The sequence below is a fragment of the Oreochromis aureus genome, linkage group 3 (genome assembly GCF_013358895.1).
Source record: "Oreochromis aureus strain Israel breed Guangdong linkage group 3, ZZ_aureus, whole genome shotgun sequence".
Lineage (NCBI taxonomy): Eukaryota > Metazoa > Chordata > Actinopteri > Cichliformes > Cichlidae > Oreochromis > Oreochromis aureus.
This window is the reverse complement of record NC_052944.1, coordinates 42,361,793-42,388,531: the sequence shown is the minus strand read 5'-3', so window position 1 is coordinate 42,388,531 and position 26,739 is coordinate 42,361,793. Positions and strand designations below refer to the sequence as shown.

The window sequence follows — 26,739 nt, the reverse complement described above, 5'->3', positions numbered from 1 at the left end:
AAAGGAGACAGTCAGAAAGAACTCAGGACAACTGGAGACATTTAAGGATGCAGGGACTGACAGAGACAGGGAAGAAGTCTGATCGTGACGAGTAAAGTTTATCTTGCCTGGCTGGGCAACTCTGTGGGTGCTCAGCACCCCCAAAGCTCTGATCCTAGAATCGCCCCTGCAACAATGTAAATGAAACTGTTAGAGGGTTTGGTGGAAAGAAAATAATGAACCACAATCTAGAACTGATCCACAAAAAAATGTAGGAAACTCCTCTTCATGTTTATATTGTTCATTACTTCCACAGTAAACTTTTATCACACCATCACTGATGAGAAAGGTAAGTGATCTGCTTCTTTATTTTCTGATCTATAAAATAAATAAAAACTGTCAGACTGCAGTTGTGACTTCAGACCATCCATGTGTTTATATATTTATCTTTTATGCTCAAAGAACATTGTGATTTTTAACTAATATAGATTTATAACATTAAATATTGTGTCGTATGTGTTTATCATTCTGTATGGATTTTTGTGTAATCAAAAGCAGAAATATAGTTTGTTTCCACCATAAACCAACAGGTGGTGCTTCTTTGTCTTTCTCTCTGTCAGAGTGCTGGATTAAAGGTAGAAACTGGAGCAGCTTGTCAGTATGTTAATATGTCAATGAGTGACTTTGTTTTCTTGTATTTAGCTTTGTTGCCCCCATGTCGACATGTGTTTGAAGCTGAAGGTAGTTTGGTGAGTGGTGAAGCTGAGTTTTTGACCGATCAGTTGAACTTCTGATGATGGACAAATTGAAGCTTTCACTGAAAGCATCTCACCAATAAATTACTACCAGAAACCGAGACACAAAAGCAGAAGAGGGACTGCCTTTACCATTTTCTCTAAGTAAATGAAAATGATTTGAGATAAAATAGAAACTGCTTCTTGTTGATGATAGATAGCCCACAATATTCTGGATTTGAGTATAAAAATAAATTTTGGTTGTAACAATTTTTTTTAGAATATGTTGTTTTTTTTTCCCCTCTGTGTGTTCATGATGAACTGATTCTGATACTGTGACATGATGGAGTAGGAAGCTGGGACTATTTTGCAGGAGGCTGTAATCAGTGAGGTGATATAAAGACATACAGGTGAGGTCTGTGAAATGTGAGCAGTGAACATGGAGCATAACTTTGTTCTGTCACTTCAAAAATAAAATAAGTGTTTGGTTCACTGCAAGGGAGAACATATCTTTAATATGTTTCAGTCTCTTTAGGTTCAGCAGAATCAGTGAGAGATCAAAACATGTTCAGATTAATGATAAAAATAAAAAGTAGATAAGTAAAACAAGAGCACAGAAACCATTTGTTGAGTCCATCGGATTTATGTGTGTGTTTAATGTTTTAATTACAGCTGCTTTTTCATGTTTATGGATTCTGGTAAAAAAAAAAAAAAAAAAAGGATAGCTTGACTTATATAGCTCGACTTGTATGATGAATATAAAATGGAGGCAAGGCAAGTTTATTTATATAGCACAATTCAACAACAAGGTGATTCAAAGTGCTTTACAGAGACATTAAAAACAAAAACAAATAAAAAGCATGACTTAAATTTGATTAAAACAAGCAAACAAACAAACAAACAAAACAGTAGATAAAATCAGAACAGTAGATAAAATCAGTAGTTAAAAAGTAGGTTTTGAAATTTAAACTTAAGTGTGGATTTGGTGCTTTATTCAAATGCAGCTGAGAACAGGTGAGTCTTCAACCTGGATTTAAATAAACTGAGTGTTTCAGCTGATCTGAGGCTTTCTGGGAGTTTGTTCCAGATATAAGGAGCATAAAAGCTGAATGCAGCTTCTCCGTGTCTGGTTCTGACTCTGGGGACTGATAACAGACCGGATCCAGATGACCTGAGGGATCTGGAAGGTTCATACTGGGTCAGGAGGTCACTGATGTATTTCGGTCCTAAACCATTCAGAGCTTTATAGACCAGCATCAGAACTTTAAAGTCTATCCTCTGACGGACAGGCAGCCAGTGTAAAGACCTCAGAGCTGGACTGATGTGGTCCACTTTTTTGGTCTTAGTGAGGACTCTAGCAGCAGAGTTCTGAATGAGCTGTAGTTGTCTGACTGATTTTTTAGGTAGACCTGTAAAGATGCTGTTACAGTAATCAAGCCTACTAAAGATGAATGCATGGACTAGTTTTTCCAGGTCCTGTTGAGACATCAGATCTTTTATCCTTGAAATATTCTTGAGGTGATAGTAAGCTGATTTTGTTATTGTCTTAATGTGTTTTTCTAAGTTTAGGTCTGCATCCATCACTACACCCAAATTTCTCGCCTGGTTTGTGGTTTTTAGGTGTATAGATTGAAGTTCTCTGGTGACCTGTAATCGTTTTTCTTTTGCACCAAAGACTATTACTTCAGTTTTATTTTTGTTTAGCTGGAGAAAATTGTGGCACAACCAGTCATTAATTTCCTCAATGCATTTACCAAGAGCCTGTACAGGGCCTCGGTCTCCTGGTGACATTGTGATATATATTTGTGTGTCATCTGCATAGCTATGATAGTTTATTTTGTTGTTCTTTATAATCTGTGCCAGTGGGAGCATGTATATGTTAAACAGAAGGGGTCCCAAGATGGAACCTTGGGGAACTCCACATGTGATACTTGTCTGCTCAGATGTGAAGTTACCTATTGATACAAAGTATTTCCTGTTTTCTAAGTATGTTTTGAACCAGTTTAGTACAGATGAATAGATGTCTGGTAATGAAAGCAGAAGGAAAGTGCAAGGACACCTGGTCGACCCTTAGAGAAAGATGATCCTAAGGTGATGAAAAGGGAAAAGGAGGAAGCGAGCAGAGAATGAAGAAAGGAGTCATGAGGATCTGTAAATATGTCAGCTTCAGACTAAAAGCTGCTAGACACGAGGAAACTTGGAAACAAGTGACTTAGGATGAGGAGCACAGAAAGAAACACAGGGTTAAATTACACTGAGGGAAACGAGGGAATGAGAAACATTAGGGGAGCACAGCTGGGAGCAATCAAACATGACAGGACAAGGGTGAAGCAAAACTAGAAATACTGACATTAGACAAGGGACTATCAATGTAAAACAGGAAGTATAATACAGAGATGCAGACTTGACACTGAACAAAAAGAACATGGAGCACAGAGACAGGAGTGACATAAGACACAACTGACTGGTGAACAAGATAATAATAATAATAATGATAATAATAATAATAATAATGACAATAATAATAATAATGACAATACAAAAATCAAAACACTGGGTTACCGACCCAGGACCATGACAGTAGATTGTCAGTTTGTATTGAACTATTAGCAAAATGTTATTAGCCTCAAGAAATTCAAAGATGACATTTTCTTAGATAAAATAGTCTTGAATGTTTACATTTGGTTAGACTTGTTGGAACTGAAGGTATGAATTTGGATGTGTCATACACCTTTAACTTGGTTTGAACTGAAGTCCGGAAGCTAAACAGACAGCAGCTGTTCTTTGTGTCCTTCACATTAAAAACAAAACAAAATAAAAGTAAATAAATAAAGTAATAATAATACTAATACTACTACTGATAATAATAATAATAATAATAATAATAATGATGATAGACTTTGTAGGCAGACATTCTTCATATCGCACTTATTTAGACTTGAGTAACTATCTGTATTTTTGTGTCTTTAAAACAAACTGATGCCAGTAAAGTTTGTTTTATTCCTTGGGCCTTTGACAAAAAGATTTAGACAAAGGAAATTAGAACCAATTGAAGCAACATGAAGCATCAGGATGTAAGGAAGACATTTAAATATTTGCACTAGTGCTGTCAATAAAAAAAATGAACTAATTAATCTCACAATTTTCTGTAATTAATTGCGATTAATTGCAATTACTTGATCAATAGCCTGGCTGCAATTACACTTTTTCAACTTCATATTTAAGCTTGTAACAGACATTTATGCAATATAATGAAGTAAATGCAGAATAAACACAAAGAATGTATGCTTAAATTCAAAATTTTTAATCAGATTAATCACAGGGTTACTGTGGATTAATTTTGATTAATCACGATTAAATATCATTCATTTTTAGTATATATTAATCTCATTTCATTTTGCATGAGCAAACAGACTCGAGAAAAAGGGAAAATATACAAACTTAACATGTTTATTGAACATCTTGAACATTCATGTTAACAAAAAAATCTGTAAACATTTATCCACTCTCTCTCTGTCACTCTTGGGGAGGCACTTCAAGTCCTTGAAACGAGGAACCAAAGCTATGTAAAGCGAGTGGCTTACTGGGCTTAAGCCCGGGTAATTTTTTTCAGAAGCCCAGGGTCTTTTGGAGTGTGATTTGTTTCATAGTTAGATGCTTGACTGACAACTGTATAAAACAAAAACTACACACAATATTCAAAGCACAGAGCGCACCGTTGTAAATTCCCCCTAATTGTGGTATGATCCGAGCTCAGGCACTGGGCGACTGAGCACAGCACTTATGCATGTGAGGGAGGGGGGAGAAGCTGCTGCCTGCCAGTTTGGTGCAGACAGAGGAGAGCTTAAGTTTGACCAGGTACCAAAGCAAATCATTCGTACTGTACAAATAATGTAAATATGACGGTGTATCACAAAAGACTGATATCAAACTGATCACTTGACCCATATTACGTTACTTGCTCTTCGAGTGAATCAACAAATGCTGTTTTTTTAGAGAGTCTTAGCTTACATGCGTGTTTATTTCATATTTTCAGTTGTTACCCTCCACAGCTAAACAAAGCACTCTAAATCTAAAGGATACTACCTACTGTGTACCTAGAATCCTTCGGAGCATTCTTTCCCTGAATTTGGACACAGCGATTTTTAGATGGGAAATCGTTCTTGAAATACACACACACACACACACACACACACACAGAGAGAGAGATGTGCATGAAGTTTTAATGGGAAAATCGATAATCAAAACCCACCCCTAATTCAAAGCATTTGTGTCAAGGCTTTGAAGCAATCTGAAACCATCTCCACAGTGACACCTGCTGGCCAAACTGGCTATCACTACATCTTCATGATGCTGTTCTGTGAAACCATGACACAGCCAAGTCTTGCACTACTCCAAACAAAGCTACTTATTTTACCAGACTATCATTAATTGTGATCGACACGTTTTAGAGAAATCCTCAGACAAACAAGAAAAGAAAAATACTGAGACTGTTAAAGACAACAAATTGTGACTGGAAAGATCAGTGTGTTTCAGCAAAATTCTCCCGCTGTTAACAATCGTGTTACTCACAATAAATCGGGTTATAAAATAAAACATACAGAGAAAAGAATGCTGTATTTACTGTAATAACCACACAGGTTTGCAGCTGTTTTTGCACTCAGTCGGATTTGTTTTACTCACAGCCTCAAACTTTGGATGTGTTTGGCTGACTCAATATTTTTAGGCGTTCATGTCATGAAGTTTGTTCTACACACCATCAATCAAAGCTAGAAGCTGGAATAGCATTAGGTTTTATTTTTTATTTTTATTTTAATTGAAATATATATATAGTTAAATGCGAAATGACTAAAATTCAATCTTTGGGAGTGAAAACTGGATTATTTTCATGCTGATCTACAGCGATCAGACATATTTGGAAATTAAGTATCAGAATTTGGAGCGGAACGACGCCTTCAAACACACTCCTTCCGTTTCTCATCTATATAGGTTCCCCCAGTTCTGCAATCTGTTCATTCTCGTTTATGTGCCCCACCCTCCCCTTTTCAATTCTTTATCTATTCACTTCTATTTAGTACATGGGGATCTGCCAGTCCCCTTCGAGGCCTTCCCCAAACCGCAGCTCAATTCATCTCCAAGCATTCACCTTTACCCACAAAAACAACAACTCTACACTTCTCACGGTCTGTCAGCGCAGACCTTGACAGAATGGCCATGTCAGTCACCTGATCTTAACCCAATTAAGGATGAATTTCACTTGTCTAAGACTAAACTTCAGACAGAAAGGCTCAAAAACAAACAGAAAATGAAAGTAAAGACCTGGCAGAGAGATTTGTCCAATTAGTTTTGAGCCCCTGAAATGAAGGGATTGTGCTGACCCCTGTCCATCACCAAAATCGTGGGTACATGAGCACCAGGTTGAGCTAGTACGAGTTATTGTAACTGACTGTAAAACGTCAGCACAACGAAAAAAAAAACTACACCTGAACTTGGTTTATATCTGACCCAGATAGACTGCAGCTCATAAGTTCTTACCCGAAGTTCAGTTCACCTGAAACTCGGACCAGCGGCCGCCTCGGGTCTCTCCTCCTCCTGCCTCCCCTTCCCTCATCCACCTGCTGGCCTCTGTGGACTCCGCCATAGTCACCACCAAACAACTGAGTTATTTTTACACATCTGCTAGCATCTGGCAAATCCACCACCTTTCATTGTTTATACCGTTACAAAAAACAACAACACAAAACCCCATCGGCCCATAAAAACGAAAAATCACCATAGGCCAGTCCAGCTATGCCTGGCACCAGGATGCTCTATGGGAAGGAAAGTCAGCAGCAGTGGGATGCTTTGGGCAATGCTCTGCTAGGAAACCTTGGGTTATGCCATCCATGAGGATGTTACTTTGTGTGAGATTATTATATTATCTTATGCCATGTTATATCCCTGATTAATGATTGTGAAATTATTATGTAGTTTTAGTTTGCTTTATTCTTCTGAAGAGGTGATAACTATTAGATTTATTAAACTGATTTGTATTAGATTAGACTGCTGATTTATTGTGAATGAATGATATTGTTTATGATGCATTATACTGCTGAGTTATAAGAAATACCGTTTTCAGAGAGTCATGGCCTTATTTGTCTGATTAGAAGAGAACAGAACATACCAGAGAGATTTTCTGCCCCATCTCATCAGGAGGAGATAAAACAAGGAACCGAGGTCATAACTTAGGCGCCGTGTGAGAGAAAGAATGTGAATGTTTAGGTTTTTACGAGTAGGTGGGGGCCACTAGAGGCTATAAGAGCTTGAGTAACCCTCCACCAGTTTGAGATTTGCTGTGACCCTCTTCATGCATTTCTCCCCATCCGGATGGTTTGTGCTCATAAGTGTTGAATTGTATGGAAATAAAGAATTGTTGATTGAGCATTTATACACCGAGTATTGTCCTTCCTTCAGCCCAAAGATTAAAAGAATTGGGAGATTTTAACATTTGACATATACTACCTACCTGTGTAGCAGTCCTTAGTTTGAGTGATCTATTCAAACTTTAATATTGAAGTCAAAGTACAGAGTGACTAATTTGTTGAAAGAAAACAGAACAAACCTTCGCTTACATCAAGGTCATGTCCTTTAAAAAAAATAACATATGACTCTGTTTTGACAAAATATTGCATAATATTTAAACAAACATTTTTCCATAGTTCGCCCTGAACATTTCATATTTGATTGAATGTGAACGTGAAGGGGTAATAGTTTTAGTAAGAGAAGAAAGTGAGAACTCACAGCAGAGATGAGAAGCTGATCACACCTTGACAGATGGACTCTTTCGCTATGGAATCTTCATCTTTCCTGTGAGTGTTTTTTTCATTTATTCCTATTATTTCTATTATTTTTTTTAAACAGGTTACTGTCATGTAGATTTGGTCTATAAGTATAATAATTAGGATCATGAACAGGATCAGATGTTTTGCACTGAAAAAAAATTACATTGGGTGATTGTTACATTTACAACAGTTTAACTTGTGATTTGAACTAAACAGCTTCATGTTTCTATGGTGAACGTAATTAAATCAAGTAGGATCGGTATGGTATAATTCAACAACTTAATTTATTTTCGTCGAGACGATGCACTCTATCAAGAGTGGTTAGTTGCCTGAAGAAGCTCACACGAGATTTGAAAAACCGGAAAATCACTGGGGTTAAAAGAGGCAGAAACGCATACACATGGTGTGTGTATGCTATTCCTATTGATTGTGGTTTAACCTGTCAAGGACAAAAATAAATTAAATTCTGTATCAACCCTTTTAATCATTGCTTTCCTACTTAAAAAAAAATATGGCTTGACAGCTCGGTGGCTTAGTGGTTAGCACTGTTCCCTGAAAGCAAGGTCCTGAGTTGACATCCACCATCAGCGGGCCTTTTTTGTGTTGAGTTTGCATGTTCTCCCCCAATCTCCAGGTACTCTGGCTTCCTCGCAAAGTTCAAAAACATGCAAGTAGTGGGGTTAGATTAATGAGTCATTCTAAATTCCCCATGAGTGTGAATCTGAGTTCAGATTGTTGTCTGTCTCTCTGTGTTAGCACTGCGATAGACTGGTGACCTGTCCAGGGTGTAGCCCACCCCACAATGATTCACACATTAATAAATGGCTTTCTGTTAGGATTAAGGTTTTTTTTTTGGACTAATGCGATTTCCATGTGTTGGCTCAACTTAATTGAATTAAGTAGGAATCAAGTGCAGTAAATAAGTTGATTCATCAGAAACTAATTAAGTTGGTCCAAGTCAAGTACATTTAATTGTAATAAAAGAATTGCCAAGTGCTAAAATAAAGCAATTTAATCAAGTGGAAATCCTTTCCAGAATTATCTATGCTCAATCAAATACTTATTTTATGAATGTTTTTGACCTTTGACCTCATGTGTTGATGACTCTTCACCTCTGTCTCCTCTCACAGGGAGAAGATGATCTGCAGGATCCTGCTGCTCATCATCCTCACCTCATGTGTCTCTGGTTAGTTTACAGCTTCACTTTATGAACTCCAAATAAAGCTCAACAACAGATTTGTTCCAGTTCTCAGTGTGTCTGCTCCTCTCTTTCCCTCTCTGTCTCCTCAACAGGATCATTTGTAGTCAATGTGACACAGACCTCCTATCAGGCAGAGGAGAACCACAACATCACACTGGAGTGGACGTTCACCACCAAACCTGACAGATCCTCCAAAACTCTCAACATCCTCTGTGAACGCTTCATCAATGATACACTCTCAGTCCTGTTTCATGTTCATGAAGGTGTTGAGGTGTCAGAGTCTCAGGATGAAAAGTTTTCAGGACGAGTCCAGAGTGACAAAGACGCCCTCAGAGAAGGACGAATCAGACTTCAACTGTCCAGACTCAGGACTGATGACTCGGGTCTGTACCTGTGTGAGGTCAACACTGATTATGGCTTCGGTGTTGGAAGATGTCGACTCAACGTGACTGGTAAGATGATTTAGTTAAACTTTTTTATTAAGTGGTTTACAGTCAATTTGTTTATGATGTGTATGTCTAGGATGATGTATGAAAACATCTCAGTCAAAGAAATGTCATCATCTGAACGGTGACTGAAACAGAAACCTGCAGATTATCAGTCAATTGCTTTCACCTCAAACTTTGTGTCACCAGTTAATCTCCTAAAATGTTTGCCTGTTCGTCTAAACATAGCAGGCTAAATCTGCCGCTGAACTCAAGCTAAATACCGGTAATATTTTTGAAATTACAAAAGGAGAATTATACATTTCAGTTTCTCAGTCAGATTTGCCTCTCGCTCTTCATGTCCAAATCTGAAAAAAGTCAGGATGGCGACGGTAAAAATACTCAGATCAATGCTTCATAACAGGCCTTCACTAAACAATAGATGATGTCATGTCATCGTGGCTACCTCTCTCTTTTACATAGTCCATGAAGTAGCTTTGGTAGAGTTTACAAACTAAGAGCTGTTTTATTCTATACATTAAAGTTATTATTATGAGATTATTGTTATATTATCTGTAACTAACACTGTGAAATGAACTGTTATCAGTTTAATTCTGATGTTTAATGTTAATATTTTCATGTCATTTACAGCATTTTCTGATCAGCTCCAACCTCAGAGACCAACAACAAACTCAACAGCAGAAAATGAGGGAATGATTGGTTTCTACATTTTAATGGGAGTGTCAGCAGCTCTGCTGGCTGTGTTTGTAATACTTTTATTTTATTTCAGAAATAAAGCCAGGACACAGAACTCTGTAGCAGAAGTACAGATGCTGAGCTTCTTATAGTAACAACCCATCAGTACTAACAGGAACCTACAGTCCACACATCTATCAGAAAGATTCATCACAAAACATAAAGCTTCAGAAACAAGTTTATTCTGCTCTAAACTCGTAACCGCCAGATGACATTGCTGATGTAACACCAGGAGATTTGAGTTAGCTGGTTTAACACAGAAATTAGTGAACCAGTTTCATCTGTAATATTAATTTAAATTTTGTTTATTATTGTTTATTCGTTTTACACCGGGCAGATAAACAAAAAAGGGGTGAGAGCTATATTTTGAGTGGCACAGAGGGTGGCCAACATATTTTTTTTGCTTACCTTTAATAAAGTCCGTCGTGTAGACTCTACGTGATTGCCGATTATGCGAGTGGTTATTGAAGCCGATGGTATTGTGTTCCGGGGTTCAAATAGTGGGTTTGCGCGCGCTTGAAAAGGTCACGTGAACTGCATTATTTTTGTTGTGTTTTTTTTGTTATTGTGAAACACTGTAGGCTGCCTGGAAGTGGCCATAAATGTCTGTATATACATACAGGGAGTGCAGAATTATTAGGCAAATGAGTATTTTGTTCACATCATCCTCTTCATGCATGTTGTCTTACTCCAAGCTGTATAGGCTCGAAAGCCTACTACCAATTAAGCATATTAGGTGATGTGCATCTCTGTAATGAGAAGGGGTGTGGTCTAATGACATCAACACCCTATATCAGGTCTGCATAATTATTAGGCAACTTCCTTTCCTTTGGCAAAATGGGTCAAAAGAAGGACTTGACAGGCTCAGAAAAGTCAAAAATAGTGAGATATCTTGCAGAGGGATGCAGCAGTCTTAAAATTGCAAAGCTTCTGAAGCGTGATCATCGAACAATCAAGCGTTTCATTCAAAATAGTCAACAGGGTCGCAAGAAGCGTGTGGAAAAACCAAGGCGCAAAATAACTGCCCATGAACTGAGAAAAGTCAAGCGTGCAGCTGCCAAGATGCCACTTCCCACCAGTTTGGCCATATTTCAGAGCTGCAACATCACTGGAGTGCCCAAAAGCACAAGGTGTGCAATACTCAGAGACATGGCCAAGGTAAGAAAGGCTGAAAGACGACCACCACTGAACAAGACACACAAGCTGAAACGTCAAGACTGGGCCAAGAAATATCTCAAGACTGATTTTCTAAGGTTTTATGGACTGATGAAATGAGAGTGAGTCTTGATGGGCCAGATGGATGGGCCCGTGGCTGGATTGGTAAAGGGCAGAGAGCTCCAGTCCGACTCAGACGCCAGCAAGGTGGAGGTGGAGTACTGGTTTGGGCTGGTATCATCAAAGATGAGCTTGTGGGGCCTTTTCGGGTTGAGGATGGAGTCAAGCTCAACTCCCAGTCCTACTGCCAGTTTCTGGAAGACACCTTCTTCAAGCAGTGGTACAGGAAGAAGTCTGCATCCTTCAAGAAAACATGATTTTCATGCAGGACAATGCTCCATCACACGCGTCCAAGTACTCCACAGCGTGGCTGGCAAGAAAGGGTATAAAAGAAGAAAAACTAATGACATGGCCTCCTTGTTCACCTGATCTGAACCCCATTGAGAACCTGTGGTCCATCATCAAATGTGAGATTTACAAGGAGGGAAAACAGTACACCTCTCTGAACAGTGTCTGGGAGGCTGTGGTTGCTGCTGCATGCAATGTTGATGGTGAACAGATCAAAACACTGACAGGATCCATGGATGGCAGGCTTTTGAGTGTCCTTGCAAAGAAAGGTGGCTATATTGGTCGCTGATTTGTTTTTGTTTTGTTTTTGAATGTCAGAAATGTATATTTGTGAATGTGGAGATGTTATATTGGTTTCACTGGTAAAAATAAATAATTGAAATGGGTATATATTTGTTTTTGTTAAGTTGCCTAATAATTATGCACAGTAATAGTCACCTGCACACACAGATATCCCCTAAAATAGCTAAAACTAAAAACAAACTAAAAACTACTTCCAAAAACATTCAGCTTTGATATTAATGAGTTTTTTGGGTTCATTGAGAACATGGTTGTTGTTCAATAATAAAATTATTCCTCAAAAATACAGCCTAATAATTCTGCACTCTCTGTATATATGTATTGTAGGAATACAGCTGGAAATAAGCTGAGGAAAAAAGAGTGTTTTGGGAAAAGAAATAATAAAGGGATGACTATTATGCCTAGTGGGAGGGGCAATGGGGTATAAAAGGAGGCTGTCAGGGCCTACCTGGGCATTCTGTGAGATGTTACAGTAAGGGTAGCATGCAGACTGGCTCAGCCGCTTGTGTTTTCTATATAGATGTTTGTTTTGTTTTGAATTAAGTTAGTTGTTTATTTTCTTTGTAAATAATCTTTTGTGCACCTAGGAGGCCAGCAGAATAAACTATCCACGCTGAACGCTTCCTGACTACGCCTGCATTTGTTCGAGAGAAGTTTAGGAGAGGACCCCGTGACACCAATCAAGATGGTTTGGGATGAGATGGATGGCAGAGTGAAGGCAAACGGACCAATGAGTGATCAGCATCTCTGGGAAGTCCTTCAAGACTGTTGGAAAACCGATTCAGGTGACGACCTCATGAAGCTCACTGAGAGAATGCCAAGAGTGTGCCAAGTAGTAATCAAAGCAAAGGGAGGCTATTTTAAAGAATCTGAAATATAAAACATGTTTTGAGTTATTTCACAGTTTTTTGTTTACTACATAATTCCATATGTGTTCATTCATACTTTTGATGTGTCAGTGAGAATCTACAAAGTAAATAGTCGTGAAATTAAAGAAACAACATTAATGAAAAGGTGTGTCCAAATTTTTGAGTAGTGTATGTTTTTTTTTTCCTTCAAGTTATGGAACTAACATTCTTCCTCTTGGCCAGATGATGGCGCTATAAGCTCACCAGCATTAAAAAACAAAAAAAACAAAAAAACATTCCCCTTTTTTCCTTTCTTCTTCGGTCTGTCTTCATTTTGTAGTTCTTTCACATTCTTATCTGACTTTTTAGCTCAGGTCAAAGAAGTGTTATTGAGTCATAAAACTGTACATGGTTCAGAGATACAATAATATTATCTTAAATTATATTTTTTTGGCAGTGCACTGGACAGCTCCTTAAATGAAATAACGCTGGTATTTTTCAATCAAGACTAGCAAAACTACAAACAGGAGGTGGAACAAGAACCTTCTTGCTGTGAGTTTACAGTACACACCAGTGAACCACCATCCCACTTGCACCTCGTCCACAGATGGTCACGGTCACACGCCAGAATCAGTCTTCAACCTCCTCATTAAATCTGATGATGTCTGATTTAGCATTACCCCAGATGTTCAAAAGTGCCACTGGGTAAAAGAAAAAAAAGTAGAAAACTCCTGTTGAGCAAACTATTTGAGTGTTGATGTGACTTTCCCATCTGATATTTACAATGAACCAGCAAAGCAGAGAGAGAGGAAAGAGAGATGGTGATATGCAACCAGAAGAAAAACCTGCACTTTGATTTGCTCTGAAAATATTTCACATTTTAAAGAATTCAGAGCATCAGAAAAGATTTTCTGTCAAAGGTAATGCTATATGAAGAGAAAAAAGAGACTGTTTTGTTTTCTTTCTTTTTCCTAAAAACTAACTTAACCACACTCATCTGTTGCTCCATAAAATATCAAAATCTTTTCTAATAAACAGGAGAATGTTTCTATTACCCCCCACACCTGTGCTGCCATGATTAGTGCCTCTGTGCTGTCTTTCAGTCCAGGTTTGTCTAGCCACTGGTAGGATTTGTGGATGTCAGCCACCTCCGCTACCTGTCGGTGGTACATGCCGTGTAGGGGCCTGTCCTTCCATGATGGTTCCTCCATTTCTTTCTCTTTCTTGGGTTTCTGCTGCCTGCAGCATTCACTGAGCACGCTCATGTTCATTGTCTCATCCTGGACCGTGGTGCTGACACTCACCAGTCTCCGGCCTCCTTCCTTCTGCTTAGCGTACAGCCTCAGGGTGCTGAACTTGGTATGGTAAGGACCTTCCTTGTCTTGATGTCAGTGGCTTCTATCTCCTCCTTAGGCCAGCTTATTATCTCAGCAGGATACCTGATCACGGGTAGGGTGTAGGTGTTGATAACCTGGATCTTGTTCTTACCATTCAGCTGACTCCTCAGGACTTGCCTGACCCTCTGCAGGTACTTGGTGGTTGCAGCTTTCCTAGCTGCCTCTTCATGGTTCCCATTTATCTGTGGGGTCCCCAGATACTTGTAACTGTCCTCTATGTCTGCTATGTTGCCTTCTGGTACTTCAATCCCCTCAGTTCTGACTACCTTCCCTCTCTTTGTTATCATTCGACTACATTTCTCCAGTCCAAACGTCATCCCAATGTCATTGCTGCATATCCTGGTGGTGTGGATCAATGAATCGATGTCTCGTTCACTCTTGGCATACAGCTTGATGTCGTCCATGTACAGGAGGTGGCTGACAACTGCTCCATTCCGTAGTTGGTACCCGTAGTTTGTCTTGTCAACGATCTCACTGAGGGAATTCAGGCCTATGCAGAACAGCAGTGGGGACAGAGCATCTCCTTGGTAGATCCCACACTTGATGGTGACTTGTGCTATGGACTTAAAGTTGGCCTCTAGTGTTGTCCGCCACATTCCCATTGAGTTCCTGATGAAGGCTCTTAGGGTCCTGTTGATCTTGTATAGGTCTAGGCATTCCAGGACCCGGGTGTGGGGCATTGAGTCATAGGCCTTCTTGTAATCAATCCAGGCAGTGCACATGTTGGTCAGTCTGGTCTTGCAGTCTCGGCTGACTGCTTGGTCTACCAGTAGCTGGTGTTTTGAGCCTCTGGTACTCTTGCCAATCCCTTTCTGTGCCCAGCTCATGTATTGACCTATGTGCCTGTTCATCTTTGCTGCTATGAGGTCTGACAGGAGCTTCCATGTAGTACTGAGGCAGGTTATTGGTCAGTAGTTGGATGGGACCGGTCCCTTCTGGGGATCCTTGAGGATCAGGACCATCCGGCCTTCGGTTAGCCATTCCGGGTGTCTCTCGTCAACTAGCAGCTGGTTCATTTGTGCTGCCAGACGCTCATGGAGTGCAGTCAGCTTCTTCAGCCAGTACAAGCAAATCATGTCAGGGCCTGGTGCTGTCCAACTCTTCATACTAGAGATCCCTTCCTGGATGTCTGCCACTGTGATGGTTACTGGACCCTGTTCAGGGAGGTTGCTGTGGTCACTGAGCATTGCTGTTGTGGGTTGCATCCTTCTCCCATCTGCTCTTCCAGTATTGTTCCATCTCCATCTCTAAGTAGTGCTGTTCTCATATTGTTCCCCTGCCATTGAGAGTACACATGCGACCCTTCTGGAATTATACCACGAGAGACTTCATACAGAACACAAGAGCCACTCGTACGTTTTACTTTCAAGGGGAGACTTTGCTCAGAGAGCTAATACAAGCACAACTGTAGCCAACAACTCCAAACTTCAGTTTCCTCTCACAGTCTTTTATTCAACCTAGTTACACAACCCCCCACCATAAACCCCCTGTGATGTACCATAAAAACTAAGGCACTGTGTGTATGTGCATGCATGCGTGGGCATGTAAATGAATGTGTATGTGTCTCTGTATACATGACTTCCTGGCACACAATATATGCTTACAACTGTTTAACCACATTTCCTAGTTATCCAAAGGTTATCTCCCCACATACGGCTTCACTTGAATGGTTCACCATATGCAAGCATAGGCGAGCCCCTAAATGGCTGGGAGTGAACATCCTTCACAAGATAAGGATACCAGAATCTCACATGGAATGTGCCTGCGGTTAAACATTACAGCCTCCCCACCATTCAACAAGCTGGGGAGGAGAACAAAAGAATATCTAAACATGCTTTTTAAGACAAGGTTTACAAATTGAAGCACAACAATGACAACATTTAACCAAATAACTCCAACAGTGAGTCTTTGCTTGGCAGTATCCAAGGCCTCAGGTATGGACAGCTTGCTGTACTTCTTAGGCACCTTCTTTGTCGCACTTTTCTGCAGCGCCGATAGTTGGCTATCCTCCCTCTGTGCTACCTTGACCTTAGCCTCTAGTCTCCTTCTCCATGGAGGGTATTGCTCTCTATGGCTGTTCAACTTGTAGCCAAGCATCTCACTGATCACTGCTGCCGTAGTCTAGATCAGCTTGTTAATCCCGGTAGGTATTGTCTGTAGTGCTGCATTCACATCATCTAGCCTCATGGTTGGATAGCTGCAACAGTGCAGGTGGTCCCGTTGGCACTCCTGCACATGAGACCAGTCCAGCGTTGTCTGCTAAGTCTCGGCCTGTGTCCACAGCAGTCCCACCAGACAACGGTGGTGGTTTCCCGGGGTCTCTATCCGACTCTACGTCGGTGGCGTTAGTTTCCATGAGGAGCAGAGAGGATCAGTAACACATGTTCATCAATATTCAATTGACAGAGAAATTTAAGGAAACCAGTAGTTGATCTAGGTCATCTTAAGCTGTTGTCTAAACATCAATTTGACAACAGCTTGTAGAAATCCATAGTTACATTTTAGAACTTCATTTATATTTTCTATATTTTTTTCTCATTCCTGCATCTAATGTTGTTTCCAGAAAAAAAAAATGTCTTTACATTATTTACATTCCAAGTTGATAAGGATATCTTTCTGATATTTTTAGAGTTCATGTGAACATGTTTCTGCTCTTTTGGTGTTTTAAAGGTGAATTCTGTAAGATGCTAACACATAAGTCTTTCTACCAATGACTGCAGGTGTGTTCATGAAGGTGTGTGCAGAGAATAATCTTTTGGTTTTTTTTTTAACCCTAATAATGTATGGACCTAAAGATTGGTTTCACAAACAGATGTAAATGTATATTAATGGGTTAATAAAATGTTTATTATGTTTTAACAGTACGGAGCCTTTTTAACTTCCAGTCTTAAGGTGTGATGCAGTTGTGACTGAAACTAGACAAACACTGAATAATCTCTGTGAAGTGGTGTTTTCCAGGTCTAATATATTTATTTCCGTAATTGGTTTATCTAAATTTTGGATTAAAACTGAAATTTTCTTGTAGAGTTTAATCTACTCAATAAACTAAACTCATTCCATTAAAAAATATAATTAAAAAATAAAATAAAAATGAAATTTCAGAGATCATGTGTCCATTTGCTATTTAAATAAGGTCAGACTGTCTGGAACACATGAACAGATCCTGCCGATGTGACAAAAAGAGAATGAGGTTTGGAAATGTTTTGAAGTGAAACAGTGACACCTGCTGGAATAAAACGGGCTAAGAAACATAGTTACGTTTGTTATGTGACATACGTGTTGTAACCTGTAGTGATGTTAACTGTTTGGTTGTGTTGAGAAAAAAGAGAATATTTTATTGCATAAAACAGCACTGATTGCATTCTGCAAACCTCTGCTTTGCCACCTGATTGCATAGCTCGGTGCATCCGGCATTTCGAGGAAAATCTGGCGTGTCGGATTCCAGCTTGTTAGTCTGGTGACTCAAACAGGCTGTGCTCCACACAGTCCTCATTTATAAAATGCTTTACAAACCCGAAAATTACGACTAACAGGTGGATTTTCCCGTTTCACTGCAGCTAGAGCTAAACAATAAGGAACCACTTACTTTTAACATAAAACTCATTGTTACAGACAGGGACAGCACACAGGTGACCCCCTCAGACTGATTTTTAGTTTTAGCGTCCTTATTTTTCCCTGAATTATTGGTCCTGTTACTAGTTAGCTAACATAAACTAATATAAGTCTATTAACTGCAACTAGCCAAACTGGTGATGTCTCGTTCTGTACTGGCACAAGATGGCGCTAAACTTGTTTTTAAAACTTGAACTTCAAGCACTTATTTCTTAAATCTAGCTTCATAGACAGAGTTATATCTGTGTCAGTTATTTAGAGCATGGCTCAATGGTGTAAATTAGCCTGTGTAGCTTTCATGCCCCCTTTAAGACCCATTTAAGAACCATACTGTGTGTTTTTGGTGCACAGTCTGTACACTAGAGCAAGAGCAAGTCAATGCTCTCTGTAAAAAATGTACTTTATTTTACTTGGTGCAACAATATAACAATAAGAGGTGCTTTACTTCTTTAGAAATTAGCCACTAATGTTGTAAACTAAGGAAAAATATCACAATCTTGTTATGTTTACTTAATAGTAGGAGATACTACGATTCATTTGCTGCTTATGCATCAGTGTGGCCATATGATACTCTTATACAGTGAAGTCCCACTTGGGAAAGGTTTTCCAAAGCTCACACGCTTCCTTTTGACTGCACTTGGTTTTTAAACTGTAATAATTATTAACAGCTAATGCTGCTTCCTGTTTTTGAGTTTATTCACTGAATAAAAAATAAGGTGAGATAAAATATGCTTTATTTAACCCGAAAGCAGGGAAATTATTGTGTTATAACAGCCAAATTATTAAAGCCCTTTATACTGAGAAACTGTAGAATTCCTCCACCTTTCTTCTTGCCTCTCAGATTAATGTCTCTGTCCACTCAAAAAATTGGTCACACCATAGTCCAGGAAGTGTGAGTGCAGCGCCTTGTCCATGACTCACATCAAACCGCATTGCGGATTCTGTTCCCCAGATTTGTCCATATCATTGACCTCTGATAGCTGCTTAGCTCTCCAGTTAGCTTCAGCTCTGAAACCATGTTGTGTTCACTTCAAAGTAAACAGGATATGCACTGCCAGAGTGATGAGATGGCAAAGAGTCTTGACTGCCATGAGTGTGACAAAAAGAACCAGAAAAACAGGAAGCTTAAGAACATATGCGCCGGCAGCTGTTTTAGCAGTCTACCACGCAGCACTGTGGGGACATAACTGACAACAGGTTTTTTTACATTTTTCATTTTGAGAATAAGACAACATTTCTAAAAGTCAAAATATTATGTCAAGAACAGAATCAATATATCTATAGACAAGTTGTTTCAAATAAAGTTAGCATTAGTGCCGCTCATGGCTGCTGTACCCTCTACAATACGCCTTGTGCAATTTAACTGATGAAATCATACATCAAAGTCCCTTTTGATAACAAGTAAATTATTTCTCTGTGCATATAAACACAATGTGGTAATAGATACAGAAAAGAAGGACTTTGAAGAGATGGTACAGAAAATCACATCTGTTCTTTCTATCTTAAACCCCACAGCTGTTATCAGGCCTGGACTGGGACGAAAAATCGGCCCGGGCATTTTGACTAGAAACCAGCCCACCAGGTATTATAGGAAAAACCATAAAGCCTTTGAATAAAAACTAACTCTGTTGTGACAGTGATGTACACTGTCTTGCTGTTATATATGTCTCAATCTAATAAACTTAAACCTACACCATCCTCCCTGTTCTGGTATTCTAAACCGTACTTAGCCAAAACCCAAAGACTCCTTGGTCGAGTTAACCTCCTGAACTATTTACAACACATGGTGGAAACCTGAAATTAAGACAGAGAAGGCTAGAGGTGAGACATTATCATTACTGAATATTAAAAATAATAAATGACAGATTTAGTGATATTTTCATAAACTTTTTTTTTACCACATCAATAAACAGCATGGCAGGGCAAAATATTTTTTTCTAATATTGCAACCTTTAAAAAGTGAAAGGAGACAGAAAGAGGTGAGAAAGAATAAAACTTAATTGACTTTTTGATGGTATTTTACACACAGTACTGGTACAGTATCTAGAAAATGTGGGAAAATACTGGCATCATATACAGAACTTATTTCTGAAGAAATTATGATGGGACCCTGAAAAAAGAAATTACTATGTACAATAATGGGTTTCTATACATTTTCCATCAGATGAAAACGTTAGTTGTAAGATTCAGATAATCATTTGTTAAAAGTGAGACATTTTAAATGAGATTAACAAAAGAAAAGTATTTCCTTGTGCCCCCCTTTCCCTGTTAATGCCCTACCTGGCCCCCTGGCATAACTTTGCTAGATCCGCCCCTGCACAGTTACCAGCTGTCAGCTACATAGAAAAGGATCCTGGTGTTATTTGTCTCTCAGAAACAGTTCATAACTTCCCTTCAACCCATTCATGTCACCTAAAAGGTAAACCTGTTTCTACATCACCTGTTCAGCTCTGATGATTCAGTAAGGACATCTCCTGGTTTCATCTTCATGTTTCCCTCTCACCACATATCCAAACCGACATCATGACCAGCAGCTTTACAGCTGTGGCTCCAGCAAACATCAGCTGATACTAGAAAGTAATATTAAATAAATTCTAACAACAGCTGATTAAGCTTAAACGTGCTGCTGTTGTTTGGCGCGACCTCCGCTGGTTCCTTCTTTCTGGTGCAAAGTGGGCGATAAACAAGAGAGACGGGACTTGCGTCAGAAACACCGATCAGCTGATCATTGATCAGTGTCATGATTGAAGCAGCAACAGGAGAGGGAGGGGGAGAGAATGAGAGAAGAAGATGCAGCCGACAGCGTAAGGATGCAGAATAACTCCTGCCTCACCTTTCCCTCATCCACCTGCTGGCCTCCACCACTTGCTAATGTTAATGAATCTGTGGAAGCGACCACCAAACAATTTAGTTATTTTTACAGATCTGCCAGCATCTGGCCAACCCACCACCTTTCAGTGTTTATAAAACATCGGCCCATAAAAACAAAAAATCACCATCGGCCCACCGGCCAAATGCCCAGTATGCCCGATGGCCAGTCCAGCTATGGCTGTTATCCCCATTATATAGAATGATCTTCATTTGAGTATTTTTAAGTGAGAAAAATACATCATAGTGCCTATGCGTTATATATGGGGAAATTAAACCCTAACATCTAGAATTATTTGCTTCTGAAATATTATATCTATCAACTCTTAGTTCAAAAGCTCAGTTTAGAAAAGAAACAAATACTGAGAAAGATTTTCGAAAGCAAAGAATCAGCATTTTAACATCTGTGATTCTCTTTTTTTGGTCTTTTTTCATCTTCTAAGTATAATTTTCTTATAGTGAGCTTTTTTTGCTGTTGTTTGTTTGTTAGTTTGTTTTTAACATTAGCACAACTGGAGCAGGTAAGAAAGTCATTGTTGGTTTGACTCATTTGATCAGGGACACAGTAGCAGTGTTTCATCATGTTGTTGATCTGTAATATACAACACATAACACCACAGTCAGACAAAATCATATGCAGACAACAGTCAAACATGTAGATGCAATAAAAGTTTGCCAACTTACCGTTTTAAACCATCATGAAGAAATTTTATTGAAAGTACGATGGTTACCGCATTTGCAATAATTAAAAATACGGCCAGAACAAACAGCACCGTTTCCTCCTGATTTGTCCTTCTTCCTGCCAGTTGTGGATCTAGAACACAAAGGATTGTTTGTGAAAACAGTACATACAGTAACGAGTTCTCACCCTGCATGCTGTAACCTCTACTTTCTGTAACACATGCATGGCTTGTACTGTATGTGCCCCAAACCCCCCTGCATCATTTTCCTGAATTACCTTCAGCATCACCTGCACTCGAAAGCTTCATTTTGTCCACCTTTATTTTCCTCACCTTAATGTACAGAGACGCAAAACCTGAACAGAGAAAAACAAAATTCTGTGACATATTGATTTATTCACTGAAAAAAGTAAATTGTTATTGTTTTAATTGATGTGTTTTACAAAAAGAAAGAAATTATGAAGCATAACAAACTTGATTTGGTTTCTGACCATCTTCTTTATGGATGAGAAATTTTCCACACCATAATAAATATTTGAATGTTACTTTAAGTTTTATCTTTATTACATTTCTAGACATTTTTATGTAACTCTTCCTGTCAGTGCAAATCAGCCTGGAGGTTATCACAACCGTAATGAAGTCTAGACATTTTTAACTTAAATAATTCCACAATTTACTATACATTTATGACACTGAACTTTTTAGACAAATAAAAATAAAATTTATTGAAACACTCTCTGAATGCAGGTCCTCAAATCTGATTTACCTTTTGGTGGTCCAAACATTGGAGGTTTGAGTGACACGTCACTGCTGTCTCCATCAGAGGTTGGACCCACACTCAAAACAAAGTTTTCTGAGGATGAAAATGTTAATTAATGTTTGTTCATCTGGATTGAAGCTACAGTCCCATCCTAAAGAGATAAAGGAGTCAACTTACCATTTGTCTCGAGCCTCCATCTCTTCAGGCTGTTGTCGTAGTCGGCAGACACGTCACACCTGTAGCTTCCAGAGTCTTCAGCTGTGACTCTGGACAGATGAAGTCTGATTCGTCCTCCTCTCAGAGCGTCTCTGTCAGTCTGAACTCGTCCTGCAAACTGCTCATCCTGAGACTCAGAGTTCTCCACTCCTCTGATCATTTTAAACAAAATCTTAGTGACGTCTGAGTGGAAAACACACATCATGTCAGCCAGAGACACGTCAGCTTGGAGCTGACTGTCCAGGCTGATGGTGATGTTGTCGTCCTCCTTGGCCTCAAAGACAGTCGGAGTCCTTTTCAAAACAAACGTCCCTGTTGAGAAGACACCACCTCATTATTGTGTGTTCATTTATCATTTTTATTTATTTATTTATTTGAATTTATCAAAAGATAACTGTGTTTAAATGTGAACACTCACAGACAGAGGACGCCAGGCTGAGAAACAGAAGGATCCTGATCATCTTCTCTCTGTGAGAATGAATCAGAGGAAGAACGTTTTAATAAATAACTTTTTTAAACAAGAAGATAAAAACAGAAGTGTTGAAATATTTCACATTTTTTTCACATACAGAGTTTTTCATCAGCTTAAAAACCACTGAGTGATTTCCCCACACAGAGCATACACAGACACAGTTTCTGTGCAGCTAACCAGCACATGAATTAATCTACTTCTGTGATAAGGGATTAATAGCATGTTTCAGCTACAAGATTGAAAATGGTCTGTTGACATAAGAGTGAAGTGTGTTTTTTCAGTATTACTCCAATAACATGTTTAGATGTTTTTAGGCTGAGTTTTCTACCTGTTCTTGTGTTTCTCCGTCTCTGGCAGCTGTCTCTACGAACCATGAGCTCCTCTCTACGACTGTGGAAGAACATGTAAAGTTTTCCTGTTGACTTTACTGGGTGCATTACACTCACTGACCTGTGCAATTTAAAATGAAAAAAAAAATCAGTGTTATGGATTTACATTTCATCAGACCTCACAGCTGAACATTAGGCAACAAAGATTGGTCCTCACCAGAAAATTAAATGAAGTGAATTCAGAAGGCCTCAAAGGGACATCAAGGTCATGTACTCACTGTCGGTTTAAATCTCCTTCCTGAAATTTCACAAAAATATATTTAATAGACTTTTTAGACAGATTCAGATTTATTTTGATTTTTTTTCTTGATTTTTTTCAACAATAAAAAAAATTAATATAGTTTTCTATACAGGCATGTTTACAAGCTATTTGTTTCAAAACATTCAGTTTTCTGTTGTTTATGATAGAAAAATCCACAAGCCTCATGTTTTTGACAACAACAACAACAACAACAACAACAATAATAATAATAATAATATTATTATTTGCTATTAATTTATTATTATAAAGTCTTATTGACACTGTAAACACCGCTGTGCCGCTGTTTACTTCATGTTGCGCACTTTCATAAAACCCCCTTTGGGTTTTCTTGTTTTGTATCACATGAACAAACTAAAAGCTGTTCGTCTTTCTCGGTCCTTTTTCTCTCAGATATTTGTTTTGTTGTGTTTGTTTGTTTTATCCTGTTTCCAATCTGATGAAAATTAGCCCACGTAGCTGGTCTCTTATTTAAACAGTGAGTGCAACAGAAGTAAACAACAGGAGCACACACGTTCACACGGGATGTTTTAACGTCTACTTACTTGTTTGTAGGAGAGCGATCGGCGATCTGTCCACTTTCTATCACATCAATTCTATCAACTGATAATCAGCTGGAAGAACAAACAACAGTCTGAATGTTTCGGATGAAGCAGAATAACATTAAGTGTTCAAACTGTTAATCCCAGTCACATCCTCTTTTACAGACTGTGATTAAACGTGTTCATTATCGGACATGTAACATTTTAGTCCTGCTACTTTACAAAGACATTTTAAGAAAAAGATAAAAACGTAATAATAATAAATAAATACCAACAGCAGTACAAAACAGGGAAGAATGAGACAGAAACACAGCAAAACATACTAAAAGATCAAGTTCATACTCCCGTTGTCTCTTCTTCTTCCCGTTGGTAGCTTTTTATTCGCTTTAACACGTCGATACTGCGTTTAGGCTTCAGTTAAGACAACACAAGACTCCTCCTCCTATCAGTGACATCATGATATACTGGCCAGTCAGCATTCATCTGTTGGGTTGTTTTCTTATGTTTTTATTGCTGCTGTGTTTTTTGTGGTTCGTTTTTTAGTTTCACTTTCATTTTGACTTAAAGCACAATGACTCCGCTGTATCAGTGAACACAGCAGTAAAACTGGAGATCAGCTGACAAGCTGTTGCGCACTTTATTTGAGTGTCAGAGTCTCACTTTAGTTTAGTTATTTAGTTTTAGGAGGTTTATTTGGATATCACAGGCTAATAAAGTGTTTTTGGATCCAAAAACCATTTAGAAAACTTTCTGATAAAATTATTTTCACATAGAGATTTATATTTATATTATTTATAACTCCAACTGTCTGTGAAAACAAGAGTAAGGACATTGGGGGGTTAAAGTGACAAAAGAAGTAAATGTGTAAACAAATTTTTATTTTCTTTCACTTGTTAACATGTGACTGCAACACTGAGAGTGTTAAAGAAGAACCACACACTGCTCAAACATTTCCTGAAATGAACTCAACTCATTTAAAAAATGGCTTCTTTATTTATGTTAACTCTTAAAACCAGAAGCCTGGAAACATCAGAATCAACATTTAAAAAAAAAAAAAAAAAAAAACATCAGGCAGAATTGGTGTCTAAATGTAAAATGTTAGCTCTGAATTTCCAGAAATCAGCATGAGGATATGAAGTTGATGTTAATACAGTTGAAAAAAACATATTCTGAATCATTTCAACAAACACACAATCACATTGTACTTTAACCTGAACACCGTGAGCATAAACTGCAGTGTTTCATCAAAGTAAACATTAATAATACAGAGTTAAGTTTAGAAACAGGTGTTGTTGTTAGACTACGATTAACTGAGTACCTACGTAGGCAAACCCAGCATTTTGACTATGTATTGTGGTCTCATGACTTTTTCTGTTGTATTATCTGCTGTGCTGCTTGATAGGTTTGTAGCTTGAACCTATTCGCTGGAACGTTGAAGACAATGTAATTACACAGCAAGCAAGACACGAGTAGGCAAGTTCTTTATGTTTCACGTGCACGGGAGAGAACTGGACAGGTGCCGTTCCTTCACTTGACCCCAGTTGCTCTCGTCCGCTCTCCCGTAACACTGCTCTTTTATTGTGGTTACATGAATATGCATAGGTTCATTAACATATGACCTCTTACATAGGTATACATGTGAACAAAGAATACCCTGTGTGTATGTGTGTCTGTGTGTGTGTGTGTGTGTGTGTGTGTGTGTGTGTGTGTGTGTGTGTGGAATGTGACTCCCCAAAGCTGGTGCCAGGAGTCTAGCGGTCCATCTAAACAAAAGGCTCTTAGACTCAAACAGATATACGTGTGTTTGCTATACCATATATCAGCGGGAGAAGATACGACCTCTCCTAGGAGACGTGTGATCTATGCCAGAACACTCTGAGGAGGAGTGAAAGCACTCCCCTCTTCATGTTACACAGTTGTTACAGACTATTAAGGATCAAACCTCCTATCACTACACAATCGATTATATACTTCTAAGCATATATGAGTAAATATTTCTAAGCATAAATGGCAATAAACAATACAAATCTAACACTGCTTTATATTTAATGACATCACGTTGAAATATATAAAATCTCATTTTGTTAAAAGACATTTTTCCTCCTCTCTATGTCTTTTGTCTTTTTCTTTTGTTTATCTTTGTTAGAAGTATTGAGCGCTCGCTGTTATACATTTATCGTCGAGGCTCCGCTGTGTGGCAGGCAGAGTGGGATCCAAATGTGAGGCTCGGAAAGCAAGACAAAAAACCCAAATGGAGCTGTGTTAATGTAAACATAACATAAGGCAGAAGCAAAAAAATCAGACAACAAAAACCTAACTGGACCCACATGAGGAGGACCACACAGGTCCACCAAGACAATTTTCCCAAGACTGCAGGAGTCAGACCATGCAATGCCCAGGAGAAAGCCTCCCATCTCTGAAAAGAACATGACAGCACAGCTTAGGTTTGCAAAGCTGGACAAAACACATGACTTCTGGAACAATGCTTTTTGGACAAATACGACCAAAGTGGGGATATATATCCGCAACTCATAGCTCCATGTTCAGAGAAAACCAAACCAGCACAAACAAATCATACCAAATGTCTGCACGGTGATGAAAGGGGGATGATTTGGGCTTGCTGTCCAGCCACTGGATCTGTGCGCTCTATAGTCACTGAGTCAGCCATGCACTCTGGTGCATATCAAAGTATTCTACAGTCAAATGTAAAGCCATCTGTCCGAAAACTAAAACCTGGCTTAAACAGGGCGATGATCCCAAACACACCAGCAAAGAATCAAGAGGCTGCAGTGGCTCAATCAGAAAAGACCTGGACTGTATTTAAATGGTGTAGCGGAATTTCAAGCCAGCTGTGCATATACATGTCTGCAAGCCTCAATGAACTGAAGCAACAGTGCAAAAAAGAGTATGTTAAAAA

General features: G+C 38.8%; 3 protein-coding genes across 7 annotated transcripts in view; 1 reads left to right on the top strand and 2 right to left on the bottom strand.

The window, feature by feature from the left end:
* The window catches only part of LOC120439369, a 115,622-nt gene that overhangs the window by 11,559 nt on the left and 77,324 nt on the right, over positions 1-26,739 (bottom strand). The gene's annotated exons all lie outside the window — the stretch shown is intronic.
* On the top strand, positions 8,667-12,509 carry LOC120439370. Of its 2 annotated transcripts, none has more exons than XM_039610305.1 (3): positions 8,667-8,720; positions 8,828-9,187; positions 12,367-12,509. In XM_039610305.1, exons 1-3 carry the CDS (start codon positions 8,672-8,674, stop codon positions 12,405-12,407), a joined length of 450 nt encoding a protein of 149 aa, XP_039466239.1. In that variant the 5' UTR covers positions 8,667-8,671; the 3' UTR covers positions 12,408-12,509. The 2 variants fall into 2 exon arrangements, with proteins under 2 accessions (XP_039466239.1, XP_039466238.1); XM_039610304.1 differs by lacking the exon at positions 12,367-12,509 and adding an exon at positions 9,812-10,358.
* On the bottom strand, positions 20,240-24,274 carry LOC120439366. 4 transcript variants are annotated; one of them, XR_005612595.1, is made up of 11 exons: positions 24,146-24,274; positions 23,826-23,894; positions 23,179-23,259; positions 22,961-23,082; positions 22,579-22,628; positions 22,122-22,472; positions 21,951-22,037; positions 21,463-21,540; positions 21,189-21,318; positions 20,470-21,096; positions 20,240-20,294 (listed from the first exon to the last, which is right to left on the bottom strand). XR_005612595.1 is itself a non-coding variant. In XM_039610287.1 (10 exons), the coding sequence occupies exons 5-10, from the start codon at positions 22,619-22,621 to the stop codon at positions 21,084-21,086; spliced, it is 702 nt and encodes a 233-aa protein (XP_039466221.1). In that variant the 5' UTR covers positions 22,622-22,628; positions 22,961-23,082; positions 23,179-23,259; positions 23,826-23,894; positions 24,146-24,274; the 3' UTR covers positions 20,306-21,083. The 4 variants fall into 4 exon arrangements, 2 of the variants coding, with proteins under 2 accessions (XP_039466221.1, XP_039466223.1); XR_005612594.1 differs by having other exon boundaries at positions 20,244-20,298; XM_039610287.1 differs by lacking the exon at positions 20,240-20,294 and having other exon boundaries at positions 20,306-21,096.

Coding starts and splice junctions, on each gene's coding strand:
- LOC120439370 (XM_039610304.1), top strand. CDS start 8,672: ATGATCTGCAGGATCCTGCTGCTCATCATCCTCACCTCATGTGTCTCT. Junction 8,721..8,827: donor CCTCACCTCATGTGTCTCTG/GTTAGTTTACAG, acceptor TCTCCTCAACAG/GATCATTTGTAGTCAATGTG. Junction 9,188..9,811: donor ATGTCGACTCAACGTGACTG/GTAAGATGATTT, acceptor TGTCATTTACAG/CATTTTCTGATCAGCTCCAA.
- LOC120439366 (XM_039610287.1), bottom strand. CDS start 22,621: ATGATCAGGATCCTTCTGTTTCTCAGCCTGGCGTCCTCTGTCT. Junction 22,038..22,121: donor ATGGAGGCTCGAGACAAATG/GTAAGTTGACTC, acceptor TTTCATCCTCAG/AAAACTTTGTTTTGAGTGTG. Junction 21,319..21,462: donor GAGTGCAGGTGATGCTGAAG/GTAATTCAGGAA, acceptor TTTGTGTTCTAG/ATCCACAACTGGCAGGAAGA.